At 38.1% G+C, this 13,706-nt stretch overlaps 1 protein-coding gene across 1 annotated transcript in view; it reads left to right on the top strand.

The window, feature by feature from the left end:
- Window positions 1-13,706, top strand: part of PTPN20 (protein tyrosine phosphatase non-receptor type 20) — a 105,026-nt gene that overhangs the window by 83,988 nt on the left and 7,332 nt on the right. Inside the window, exons 8-9 of the mRNA XM_037056654.1 lie at window positions 6,381-6,715; window positions 9,133-9,348. Of these exons, the coding sequence (XP_036912549.1) occupies window positions 6,381-6,715; window positions 9,133-9,348 (551 nt within the window). The remainder of the gene's footprint in view (window positions 1-6,380; window positions 6,716-9,132; window positions 9,349-13,706) is intronic.

Here is a 13,706-nt window from a genome sequence, read left to right as displayed (position 1 = left end):
TTTTTTCAGTAATATGGACATTTAAAAATATTAATTCTTCTAATTCATGAACATACCTTGTATGTTCCTCATTTTTAAAATAATTTTTTATTATTCTTGTTCTTCCTCATTTTTAAAGAATACCGTGTTTTCAGTGTACAGGTTCTTCACCTCCTTTATTAAGTTCATTCCTAGGTATTTTATCTTTTGTATTGCAATTGTAAATGGGATTGTTTTATTTGTTTCTTTTTCTGATATTTTCTTGTTAGTGTATAGGAATGCAATAAATTTTGTATATTGATTTTGTATCCTAAACTTTACTATATTTTTTATTGTTTCTGGTAGTATTTTGGTTTTGTGGTTACCATTAGTCTTATGTAAAATATGTTTCATACATTTAATAGTCCTTTTTCTTTTGATTGCATTTTGTTTCTATTCACCTGTGCATGTTCAGTTATTTTTCTCCTCCCCTTTTATAGTTTTGTTGTCACAAATTAGCCTTTTCATTGTTGTGTTTTTGTTTCCAAATTTCAAGAGTTACAGTCTTTTTAAAAAGTGCTTGTTTCCCCTTTAACCTCCATGCTATAGTTAATACCCTATTCTGAAGAAAAGCTGCATTTCCCTGCTTTGGTCTCTCTGTCATATGAAAGTTTTGTATACTTTTGTCTTTTTGTTCCAGAATTTCTTATAATGCAGGTCATGCATTATAAGAAATCCCTCAGCTCTTATTTTTTGGGAAAGTCCATTTCTCCTTCATATCTAAAGGATAATATTGCTCGATATATTCTACTTGGCTGGTAGTTTTCCTCTTTCAATAATTTGAATATTTAATTCCACTGTCTACTAGCTTGTAAGGTTTTTCCTGAAAAAGCTAATGATAATCTCATGAGGTTTCCTTTGTGGGTTATAGTCTTGTTTCCTGCCCCTTGCTGCTTTGAACATTCTTTTTCACTAACTTTTGATAGTTTTAATATGTGTCTTGGAGAAAGTCTTTTGCATTGAAATAAGTAGGTTTCCTGTTAGCTTCTTGGATTCCAGGATCCAGCTCTTTTCGTAGGTTTGGGAAGTTCTCATTGACTTGCATGACTATTTGCTCTTGTTTCCTACTCCCTCTCTTCTTCTGCTATATCTATTATGCCCAGGTTGCTCTTTGTAAGGGAGTCAGACAGTCATGGGTCATATAAGTTTCTGTCTTTGAGCTAATCCTTTTTTACTTGGTTTGCTGTTTTGAATGCTTTCTGATGCATTCCTCATCTTATTTATTGTGTTCTTCAGCTCCAGAATTTTTTTTATATTTTCAGTCTCTGATAAAGCACGGCATTTATTCACTAATTTTCTTCCTAAGATCATTGAACTTTTTTTCTAAGCACTCTTTTATCTCACTGAATGTCTTCATAATTGCAATCTTAAATTCTGACATTTAAGTGACAGTCTTCTGTAACTTTGAATTTGGTTTCTAGAGAATTCATTTTCTTTCTGTGCTTCCATGTTAACTTGGTTGTTTATGGTATTTGATGGATTGTTTCTCTGCCTGGGCACTTGGGGTAGTGACCTCTCTTTTCTTCTTTAAATACTGTTTTGCCCTCAACAATTCAGCAGGTTAAGACATAGGGTACTTTTTTCTTTTGTTTTTCAGTAGGTGGTGTTAGCACAAGTTTTGTTTTCTTTTACTGCACTATTTGTACCTCTGGGACTAAGGTGGAGCTATATCACTTTTGTTAAGAAAAATGCGTGTATCCACTGAGATGCTGGCTGTTCTCTGTGTAGCCAGCTCATCTTGTTTATGGTACACTACCACTGTGGTGGAGGTATGTGGTGGATGGCAGAAAACTGGTTTTATGAGCTCTCAGCACTACATCCTTCTTATTAATGGTCTGCCTCTCCTGTGTTTCTGAAAACATCTCCACTGCCTCTACTGATCTCTGCCAGGATGAGATGGGCTGAAGGATGGGGGTAAGTTCATGATTTCACAGCCTCAGTGTACAATTTAAGGCACCTCAGTGATCTCTATCTGGCTTTTTTAGGGAAGCAAGGTGAAATTCAGGCAGCCCCACCCCACTGCCAGCAACAGCTGTGGGCACCAGTGCCCTGTAGAAGGCTTCTTAGCTTTATTTACTGGCCTCTGACACGATGCTATGGAGGCAACTGTGTCTCTACCCCTCTTGCAGCAATGGCTGTCAGAATTGATCTATTGTTTTAAGAGAGAGCTTCCCAGCCATCCCTGGGGGAGGAAGGAATCTGCTGCAATGGGGAAAGGGGAAAGGAACCACTTTTCATTTTCTCAGGTACCACCTTGCCTTTTCAAAAGGAACCACTTTTCCTTTCAAAAGGAATCACTGACTCTGCCTCTCTTTCCCTCCAGGCTCAAATGTGAATACTGCAGCCAGATTCCTCCACTGCTGCCCTCACTGAAGCCTCTGTGAACTGCATCTGCAGTTACTGTCCTAATGCTTCTTCCTGTCAGCCTCTGTGGCTCATTCAAATCTGCCCACCTTCAGATATTCCTTTTTCCTCTTTTAAACTGTTGTATTGTTGTTCAAGAACAGCTGTCTGCATATACTGTCCCCCCACTCTGCCCCACCCCCAGCCACTCTAGCCATCCTCACCTCCCTCCCCTGATTCTCCCCCTTGGTTTTGTCCATGAGTCATTTATAGTTGTTCCAGAAAACCCTTCCCAGTTTTCCCCCCATTATCCCCCCACCTCCCTTCTGGTTACTGTCAGACTGTTCTTAATCTCAATGTCTCTGGTTATATTTTGCTTGCTTGTTTGTTTGTTGATTATGTTCCACTTAAAGGTGACATCATATGGTATTTGTCTCTCACCACCTGGCTTATTTTACTTAGTATAATGCTCTCCAGTTCCATTCTAATGGGTGGATCTTTCTGACATCTTTGTGTGCTGAGCAGGGGGTCCTTTGTTGAGTTGCAATTGTCTTACTTGTCATTTTAAGAGGAGAAACAATGGAGTCTTCTTACCCCACTGTGATGCTGACATCACCCTCTCAGTAATTGTGGTTTTTTACCTGAAAACAAGCTTTTATTATTTTGGATTATTTAATTTTCACAGATTTAATCTCCAGTTGAAAAATTTTTTTAAATGCTTTTCCATCATGAAGTAGTTCATATTTACTATAAAAAATAAATAATGAAATGTGCACTGTTAGCTCACTCAACATTGTCTACCAACCCCAATGAACAGAATAGTGAAGTCATCGTTGTTCATGAATACATATTCTAGTCTGCTCTCGTTGGCTTCCAGATTATTGATGGTAGCCATTCTGACAGGTATGAGGTGGTATGTCATTATAGTTTTAATTTGCATTTATCTGATGATTAATGACATTGAGCACTTTTTCGTATTCTTTGGGCCCTCTCTATGTCTTCTTTGGAGAAGTGTCTATGCAGATCCTTTCCCATTTTTAAATTGAGTTGTTTTTGGTTTTTTTATGTTGTTTTTTTTTTTTAATTTGGTGTTGAAGTGTATAAGTTTGATGAATGCTTGCTAGTTTTTTTGTTTATTGTATTTTTATATATGATGCATGTGTATGTGTGTGTATATATATATGTACATATATAGTGGAAGATCTCAGTATAATTATCTTATTGCCTCCTTTACAATTAAAAAATGTAGCATATTTATGTAAAAAAAACAGTTATCCTTTTAAATGATAACATAATATTCTCTTGGATTTCATTTAAAATGTAAATAGAAGTTCTTATTTATTTTCACTGAATTTATTGGGATGACATTGAGCCACAAAACCATATAGATTTCAAGCATAGAGCTTAACAAAACATCATCTGCATACTGCATGGTGTACCCATCACCCAAAGCAAAGTCTCTTTTCATCCACATTCTTGGTTTGTATGATATCAATGTAATCTGGAAGCCAATGAGAGCAGACTAGAATATGTATTCATGAACAATGATGACTTCACTATACTATTCATTGGGGTTGGTAGACAATGTTGAGTGAGCATGTGTACTGTGTGGCTGTCACATTCAAAATGATTGAGCGAGTAGAACAACAAATTTGCATCAAATTTTGCATTAAGCTTGAACATTCCTCCGTGGAAACTATTCAGATGATTCAGGAGTCTGCAGCTATGGGCAACTGGTGATTGGCAGCTTCATCACAATGCACTCACTCATGTGTCATGTCTCCTGCAGAGTTTTTAGGTAAAACATCAAATCACTCAGTTGACTCAGCCCCACTACAGCCCAGATTTGGTGCCCTGAGACTTCTGACTTTTCCCCAAACTAAAATCACCTTGAAAGGGAAGAGATTTCAGACCTTAAATGAGATTCAGGAAAATACAAAGGGGCAGCTGATGGTGATTTGGGTGTGTGAGGTCCCAAGGTGCCTACTTTGAAAGGGACTGAGGCATCCTTGTCCTTTGTACAATGTGTTTGTATCTTGTATCTTCTTCAGTAAATGTCTCTATTTTTCATATTACATGACTGTAAACTTTCTGGAAAGACCTCATCATATGGGTTTTTTTTGCTTAATCCCTTTACCTTCTTTCATCAAATCCCCCAAACTCGCACCCCTCTGACACCTTTTAGTCTGTTTTATGCCTCTGTTTCTATTTTGTTCATCAGTTTATGTTCATTATTTTCCACATATAAGTGAGATCATGTGGTATTTTTCTTTCTCTGACTTATTTATTTCACTTAGATTCATAATCTTTAGGTCCACCAATGCTATCATAAAAGGAAAGGTTTTCTTCTTTTTTATGGCAGAACAGTGTTCCATTGAGTAAATGCACCATAGCTTTTTTATTCACTCATCTACTGATAGACAGTTGAGCTGCTTCCAGATCTTGACTACTGTAAATAATGTGGCAATAAACATAGGTGTGCATATATTATTTTAAATTAGTGTTTGGGGTTTCTAAGATTATATTTCCAGAAGTGGGATCACTGGGTCAAAAGCCAATTCTATTAAAACATTTTCAGGAAACTTCATACTGTTTCCCATATGGCTACACAAATCTGCATTTTTACCAACAGTACATGACAGTTCCCTTTTCTTCACATTTTCACCAACACTTGTTTGTTGACTTATTGGCGGTAGCCATTCTGACAGGTATGAGGTGGTATGTCATTGTAGTTTTAATTTGCATTTCTCTGATGATTAGTGACTTTGAGCACTTTTTCATATTCTCTGAGCCCTCTCTATGTCTTCTTTGGAGAAGTGTCTATGCAGATCCTTTCCCATTTTTAAATTGAGATGTTTGGGGGTTTTTAATGTTGTTTTTTTTTAATTTGGTGTTGAATTGTATAAGTTCTTTATATATAAAATATAAATAGGAGGTTTTTAAGCATTCCTTCCTCTTATAGAAAGGAAGGCATTTGCTATGATTCTGCAGAATGGTCTCCTTTTGTGAAATACCATATATCTTATCTTTATGCATCTAGTGATTGTTCTTCCTATTTATTCATATTTACAAGGAATGGTTTGTGTTTGCTATTTGTGTTGGAATTTGAGAAGGGTTCTGTCAGATATCATGTAAACTCCTTTTCAATTATCTTGGTCATAGCATGTTTGATAGGTAAGTGATCCATGTGTAGTAGGGAGAGGCTACTGGTGTGACAGCTAAATGGCAGGGAGGGTCTCTCCTTTTCTGAGGTCATTTGCTCTGTCTGTGAACAGTGGTAGAGCCAGAGCTCCAGATGTTGCTATACAGTGAAGAAAGAGCACCCAGGCCGGTGGAGTTTATTAGTGAGTCAAGTGACTAGATTTCCCCCCTCTTATATTTGTTGTAACACTTGTGTTAGGTGTTTCTCCTTTTACTTGGAACAAATCCTCTATATAGCACCCTTTCCCCATATCTTTGCTTTGGTTAATATGCCACTTCACCAGGCGGAGGCTGAGGATCAACATAACAGATAGTTGCCTTGTATGTGTGTGGCATTGATAGAATTCTGTTAATCCTAGTATGTATCTTTGATCAACTATTTCAGTTCTTAGTTATTGGTATTTTTCCCCTGGTCCCTGCTGCTTTGGCCTTGATGCTCCAGATGAGTAGGAGAATGTTATTCACCTGCTCCTTCAGAGGGCTCCTTCTTTGCTGTGTTTAGCTGCAAACTAGCAGGTACCTCCTTTGACATAATCCTCCCTGTGCGATTTCTAACAGAAGTCTATCAAACTGTCTGGATACTGGTGGAATCCTTCTCTGTTTAGTAGAAATTGATTAGAACAAAAACTCCCCTAATTGTTTATTTCTTAGATCATGTCAATACGTTTTGGTGAAGGAAGAATTTAAATTTGTGGACTCAAATAATGCTTTTGAAAAGAGACTCCTATGCCATCCTCTATTGGTCAAAGATATAAATGGATTTATCTATAGGAAATGCTTTCAGGAAATCTGGTTGTATGTTTCTGTTTTTGTAACAGATGATTCAACACGTGTCCCTCTTGGAGAAAACAAGGACTACATTAATGCTAGTTATATTAAAATAACCAATTCTGGAGAAGAATATTTTTATATTGCTACCCAAGGACCACTGCCAGATACCACAGATGACTTTTGGCAAATGGTTTTGGAAAATAACTCTAATGTTATTGTCATGATAACCAGAGAGATAGAAAATGGAATTACCAAATGCCACCGTTACTGGCCCATTTCCAATAAGAAGCCTTTGGAATTGAAAAACTGTCGAATCTTCCTGGAGAACTACCAAATACTTCAATATTTCATCATTCGAGTACTTCAAGTTGTGAGGAAGTCTGTAAGTTTTCTAAAATCAGTATGAGATATATATTTCATTATATGAGTGCATGTGTCAGGACAATAAGTTAGGAGTATGATAAGATATAGATTGGGAATACTTTTTAAATAACTTATTTTTAATTCTCTCTGGTACCAGAAACTAAGACACTACCACTTCTACTTGTGTTTAACCAAACTCTGGCTGGAGAGAGAAAAAATTGAAAAGGGGAAATGGGGTGAGGAGAACAAGTATTGAAAGTTACCTAATCTCAGGAGGTACTTTGGCTGCTTCTGCCAAGTGAGACAGATATGTATCGAATTCTTAAGTTGTGCTAATTAATCAGTGTTCCAAGGCACTGTTAACTGCTTACTGAGTGGAGAGTTTGGTACGTTCACCAATAATTCCTTCCAAAAAACTGTGCTCAGTGGTAATATCGAGGTCTGTATGGGGGGGTTGGGGACTTGGGAGGGAAGTACTTAGCATTACCTGGTGTTTTGGGGAAGGTTTGCTGGAGGAGGTAACATCTGGATTAAGAATTGTCCCAATAAGAAAGATGGAAAGGGGAAGTAGATGAAGCTAAGAGGTATAAAACTCAGAAGGAAGAGGAAGTTTATTTAAGGAGAAGAAATAGTGTACTGGAAACAGGAGTGGGCAGCAAGCAGTAGGTAACCTAATCTCTGTGCTCTGTGGTACTTGGGCAAAAGAGAACAGGTAGCCTTGATCAGAGAGGCCCTCAGAAAGTAAAGTGCCTATGAGAGACAAGGCAAGGAAATGGAAGGAATATTTAGGGAGATGATTGGGGTTTCCAAGAGATTACTGTGGGATGGGGGACCTGAGTGCAAAGAAAGAAGTTGAAGATACAGAGGAGTAGAAAAGGATGGGAAAATATAAACTTGAAGAGTATGGGGAGGGTCAGAGCCCAGACTGAGGAGCAGGCAGGTCAAGAATAATAATGGCTAACATAGATACAGAACTTGTTGGCTGCGTGCTGGGCGCTGTGCTTGCTCTGTGTACCTGGGGATTCGCCTCATCCCTCATTTCCCTAATACCTGATGATTCCTTCCTATTAACCAGATATTATGTCAGGTGCTGGAGGTATGAAACAGTCTCAGCTCTTAGAGTACTTACAGTCTAGTGTAGAAGGAAGACACCAAGCACATCAATTTCAAATGCCATGTGATACCTGCTATGGCAGCAGGACAGTATGCTTGGAGAATATAGGCCAGGTGGGAGGCACAGATGAGTGATCTCTCTGCAAGGACTCAAATTCTGGGGCCCGCTTATGGAGTATTGGCAAGACGTTGTAGGACAGCAGCCTTTGGGCTGAGGCCCACGGGCCTTAGTACCATGTAATTCATGTTTGGAGAATCTGCATCAGGGGTTCTGTCTTCATGGCATAGGGTCAGGAAAGCAGTGAAGTGAGGCCCACCTTTTTGCACTTTTAAAGGTCAACAGTAGCAGGAGAGATTTAATCCCTGAAATATGTGATAGGATGAGAGTTATCCTAAACTTCATGCCTTCACAGGATTTCCAAGTATTGTTTTCATCACTGAGATTCATGTACTAATTAATGAATGAGACTTGAGTTTTCTATTTCAAACTTAGGGAAAAAAGATGTATTGTGGGAAACAGAAGAGTGAGAAACCCATCCTTAGTTTTTCAAGAAGTGTCCTCAGTGAAGTAAAATAAGGACTTCAAGTGGGAAAAGTGTGATCCCTTTGGAAGGAATGATGGGTAAACTCCAAGTGTTTTATCTGTCAACCTTGAGGAGAGTTTCATGACTCTACTTCCAGGGTGTTCAGCATGAGAGTGGTAGCCACAGTCTACTCACATGGCCATGAACCACCCTATCCTCATTGCCAGAGAAGATTGGTCCCCCAGTCAAGGAACTTGATAGCACCTACCTGTTTTAATTATATTTAGTATTATAATACTTGAGCTAAGATAGATGGATTTTTATTTTTTCTGAAGCCTCATGGTGCAGAAGGAAGATAGTCAATTTGGATTCAGGGGGTCTGAATGACAATCCTGGCTCTAAACATGTGAGCTTCCTGACCTAGCATACATTTTTCAATCACTCTAATCCTGACCTTTTTACCTGTAAAATGAGAATGAAATGCACACAGTGCCACCTCCCAGGATTGATGTGAGAATTAAGAGATAATGCATATGAAGTTCCTAGCACAATACTGAGAGCATAAGTGCTTAATTCATGTTACCTGTTAGTTTTCATATTTTTATTGTATTACTACATAGCTATTATTATTATTGTTGTTGTTGTTGTTGTTATTATTATTATTGGTATATTAGAAATTGAAGTGAGGCCTCTAGTATAAGAGGTTGATAAATCTCTCTTCTCTCTCCCCCACTTCCTTCTCTCTCCTTCTCTCTCCTTCTCTCTCAATCCCTTTCTCTCTCTCTTCTTTCTTCAACAGACTGGAACGAGTCACTTTGTAAAACAGTTGCAGTTCACTAACTGGCCAGACCACGGCACTCCTACCTCAGTAGATGGTTTTATCAAATATGTTCGTTTTGTGAGGAAGAGTCACCTTACAGGACCCATCATTGTTCACTGCAGTGCTGGTGTGGGCCGGACAGGGGTGTTCCTATGTGTGGATGTTGTGTTCTGTGCCATTGAAAAGAACTTTTCAGTAAGTGTGTGAATTAAGCAGATAAACCCATGTTAGTAAACACCCTAGTTTTAACAGCGTTCTTATAGCTGAAGACTAATATATGGCCTTCAAGAGCAACTTAGTATACAGATGTGAGCTTTGGGTACTTGCTTCTTATTTAACTGCTGCAGGTTCCTGGAGATGGATGTGAGGGTTAAGTACATAATGTGAATGAATGGCTTAGTACACAGTAAATGTGAGTTCATTTTCCTTTTTCTGCCCTCTGCTTCACAGATACAGTTTTTATAATCTAGTTAGAGAATGTCAATGAAGTGTACGTATTTTTAATGAACTGAAATACATGGATGTGAGCACACTGAAAAAATGTAGACTTCAGAGTTAGTAAGAGGTTCTCTGGGTTGGACTGCCAGTTTTACCACATACTGTAGATTTTTAGTGACTTTGCAAATTATCCATCCTCTCTGAAACCCAGTTTTCTCATATGTAAAATAAGGATAATAATGTTGTTGTGTTTGAGTTCATTTTTAGAAATTCTTTGCTCTTCTCTTAATTTAGAATCAGTTAAGAGATTCGACATATGGTGATTATACTAATACCTTTATCATTGATTAAATTGTGTAAGAAATGTGCCTTTAGATCTGTGGTTAAAAAAAATGTTTCCTGTGCTGCAGAATAAGGAGGCACTGGGGGAAAAGTGGCTCTTACCATTAATAACCACAAGGAATATGAAAATACCCAGTTCAGCCATGAGAAAACAGGGGCTATGCAGCATTTTCCCTGGTAGACAAATTCTGCAGACTTCTGTTGACAGAACAAATGTCAGACTCTCCTCTCTCAGACTTTATATAGTTACACCCAGACAGTGACAGGCTCTCCCTGTGGCAGCAAATGGCTGCATGGGTTCTATGGAACTCACCATCCTCAGACTAAATTATGTGGGATGGTAGACAAATGGCCTCTCCCAGTAACTCCTGAAGGATAGAGGAAATTTCCTTCTTTTCAGAATCTTGAGCCCAGTGTTTTCTAACATTTCACTGTATTCCACTGAGTTATAGCCCTTCACTGAATGAGTCACTGTGGGAGATTCTGGTCCATGTAGGCCAATGAGGACTACTCCAGGCCATATGGCAGAGAATGAGAGAGGAATGGTTTTTCAGAGCAAATTCAGGGCTCTATGACAAAGAATAAATATAAAATGTCTGGCCCAAAATAAAGACAAGTGCTATAAAAAATGCTAAACATTTGAGCCTGATGTTACCTATTCCCATAACAAATTTTATCAGTATAATTTTTATATGTTGTTCATCATAATTTCTTAAGTAGTTTGTTTATATTAATATTTACCTTTATTTTATATCCCTTGTGGGAACCGTATTCATGATCCTAAGGAGCACTGTTTTTTCCCATGTTATCCTTTCTTTAAACTCTAAATGTGTTTTATAGTGAGTTATCTGAGAGTTTGACAGTGTTTTTTTGTTTGTGGTGTAGAAGTATGCATTTTACAATCAAGGATTCTTAGTTTCATGAAATACAGTGGTTCAAAAATAGGCAGCACATCCATTGTTTCCTTATTAGCTTTCCAATAGAGTCTTAAACTGTCAAATCTTCTTACTAATGCCCCTCTCTGCTCTAGCAATTTTGTAGAGCTACTCAAAATGTGGTCTCAGACAAGTATCAATCTGTGGATATTTGTTACCTGCTGCAGATAAGTTTACAGAAATTGAGAGTAAGCATTTAGAAACACTCAAGGCAGTTTGATGCATTGCCCTACCATCCAAGAGCAAGCCCAGTGTTTTGGTGTTGAGCAGCCATAGACCAGTATGCATGCTGTGGAACTCACCTGGGGAAGTCTCACACGCTGCAAGCTATGTACCAGCCTACTTATGATTCTAAAGGATATGAAAATCTGAAAATATGTCACTACCTATTTATGTTCATTATTATTTTTATAGCCATTTTTATTTTTTAACCAAGGCTTCTTAAAGATCCTGGAACCTTTGGAAATGTTAAGACTTCTCATTCTATGGAGAATTTTCCCTTCTCACCATCTGCAGCATGCAGTAACAGTTGTTTATTGTCAGTTACCATATGATCACATCATGAAGTGACTGATCCATATTCTTAATATACCACCCACAAAGCACACCATTTAGTTCATCAGGCAGGCATGTTTACCTTTTTTTAAGTCTCTGTAACTACTTTCAACTGTTTTCCAGTCATTGAAGCTCTGCTACCAGTACATAATTGTACACAAAATTAAAACTCCAAATGACATTTGTTGACAATGCATAGTTAGTACTTTGCATTTTATACAGTTTACAACTAGTAGTGTTTGTCAGTAATCCAACTGCAAAAAGAAATTATTCCTTTGTATCTCATCATGTTCAAATCACATACATACTGAGAGAATTACTATGTAAGCAATACCTATGGTTCATTAAGTTTCAATAGTAAATAAATTCCTACTTTGTTTCATAAATTAGTACCACTCAATTTCATTAACCAGTCCCTGAATTCAGGCTGGGGTGTCATTAGAAAAATGGTACTTTAGAGCTAAACTTCTGGTCAAGATGGAGGCATAAGTACATATACTTTGCCTCCTCACACAACCAAAAGAAGGACAACAACAAATTTAGAGACAAAAAATAACCAGCACTGCCAGAAAATTGAACTGTATGGAAGTCTGACAAGCAAGGAGTTAAAGGAAAAACATTTATCCAAACTGGTAGGAAGGGAAGAGATGGGCAGTGGGGGTGGGAGAGGATGCATGGCAAGGCACAGACTGGAGGACCAGGTTGGTGAACTGGTGGACTGGCCAGTCCCACATTTGTGTGCGGATAAACTGGGAGGAACAACCAGGGAGTGATACAGACTGTGCAACCCAGGGTTCCAGCGCAGGAAAAGACCTCAAAACCTCTGGCTATAAAAATCCTCAGGAGTTTCAGATGCAGGAGAAACTCCCTGCCTCACAGGAGGCTGAGTTCACTGAAGAGACCACAGGGTCCTAGAACATACACACACCCACCCACCCAGAAATCAGTACCAGAAGGACCCAATTACCTTGTGGGTAGCCTGGAAAGTGGCTGAAAGTGAGGCAAGAGCCAAGTAAGTAGCATTGTTCCCTCTCTGACCCCTTCCCCTATACAGTACCACAACACAGCAATGTGGGTTGCCCTGCCCTGGTGAATACCTAAGGCTCCACCCCTTATGATAGGTACAAAATAGACAGAGGGAGGTTAAGAATAGTATAGGTAATGGAGAAGCCAAAGAACGTATATGTATGACTCATGGAAATGAACTAAGGGGTTGCAGGGGTGGGGGTTCTGGTAGGAGCGAAGTCTGCAGAGCAGAGAGGAATAAAGGGGAGAGAAAAATGGGACAACCGCAATAACGTAATCAATAAAATATACTTTTAAAAAAGTAAATGGTATTTGAACTCTTTGGCCACATACAGTGGTGGGAAAAATAGGTTAATAATAATACAGTAATTAATAAATAATAATACAGGAACAACTCTGTTTTTATACTCAAAACTGTGAACCTACTTTGCTCATCCCTATATTTACTCAGCATTTTCCAGAAAACATCTTTAATCAGTGTTTTACCATTGTCTTGGTAATTGTATAATGGGTTTTTAGGCTTAGCAATTCAAAGTGATATTTTGTAAGTCTCTAGTAGATTAATGTTATGTGAAATATTGAACATCAGTTTTTGTTGTTTTTTAACTTAACATTCTTTAATATAATTATTTTGTCTTTGAAATTATTATTTTTTTAGAATATAGAAAGCATTTTCTTTTTTTTTTAAGATTTTATTTATTTATTTATCTTTAGAGGGGAAGGAGAGGGAGAGAAACATCAATGTATGGTTGCCTTTTGTGTGTCCCCTGCTGGGAGTTGGCCTGCAGGGAACCAGCCTGCAACCCAGGCATGTACCCTGACTGGGAATCGAACCACGATCCTCTGGTTCGCAGGCCCGCGCTCAATCCACTGAGCTACACCAGCCAGGACCTTTGAAATTATTTTTTATGTACATGACAAGTAATATTAATGGTTGGTTTGCTTTGTTAGCTAGTACATCTTTGCAATTAACAGGTGTGGTTTTAGCAATTCACAGTCAATAATAGCTATACACTTCAACAATTGATGTTGGGAGATCTGAACAGATAAATGCCAAAAAATTAAACTTGGCCACCAACTTACACCATACACAAAAATAAATTCAGGGTAGATAAAAGTATAAGTCATGACACCATAAAAATCCTAAAGGAAAATATAGGCAGGAAAATATCAGATATTCCACACAGCAATATTTTCACTGATATGTTTCCTAGAGCCAGGACATAAAGAAAAGAATAAACAAATGGGACTTCATCA

This window comes from Sturnira hondurensis, unplaced genomic scaffold, assembly GCF_014824575.4.
Source record: "Sturnira hondurensis isolate 20B ecotype Veracruz unplaced genomic scaffold, ASM1482457v3 Scaffold0009125, whole genome shotgun sequence".
NCBI classification, from domain to species: Eukaryota; Metazoa; Chordata; class Mammalia; order Chiroptera; family Phyllostomidae; genus Sturnira; species Sturnira hondurensis.
This window is presented reverse-complemented; position numbering and strand designations above follow the sequence as displayed.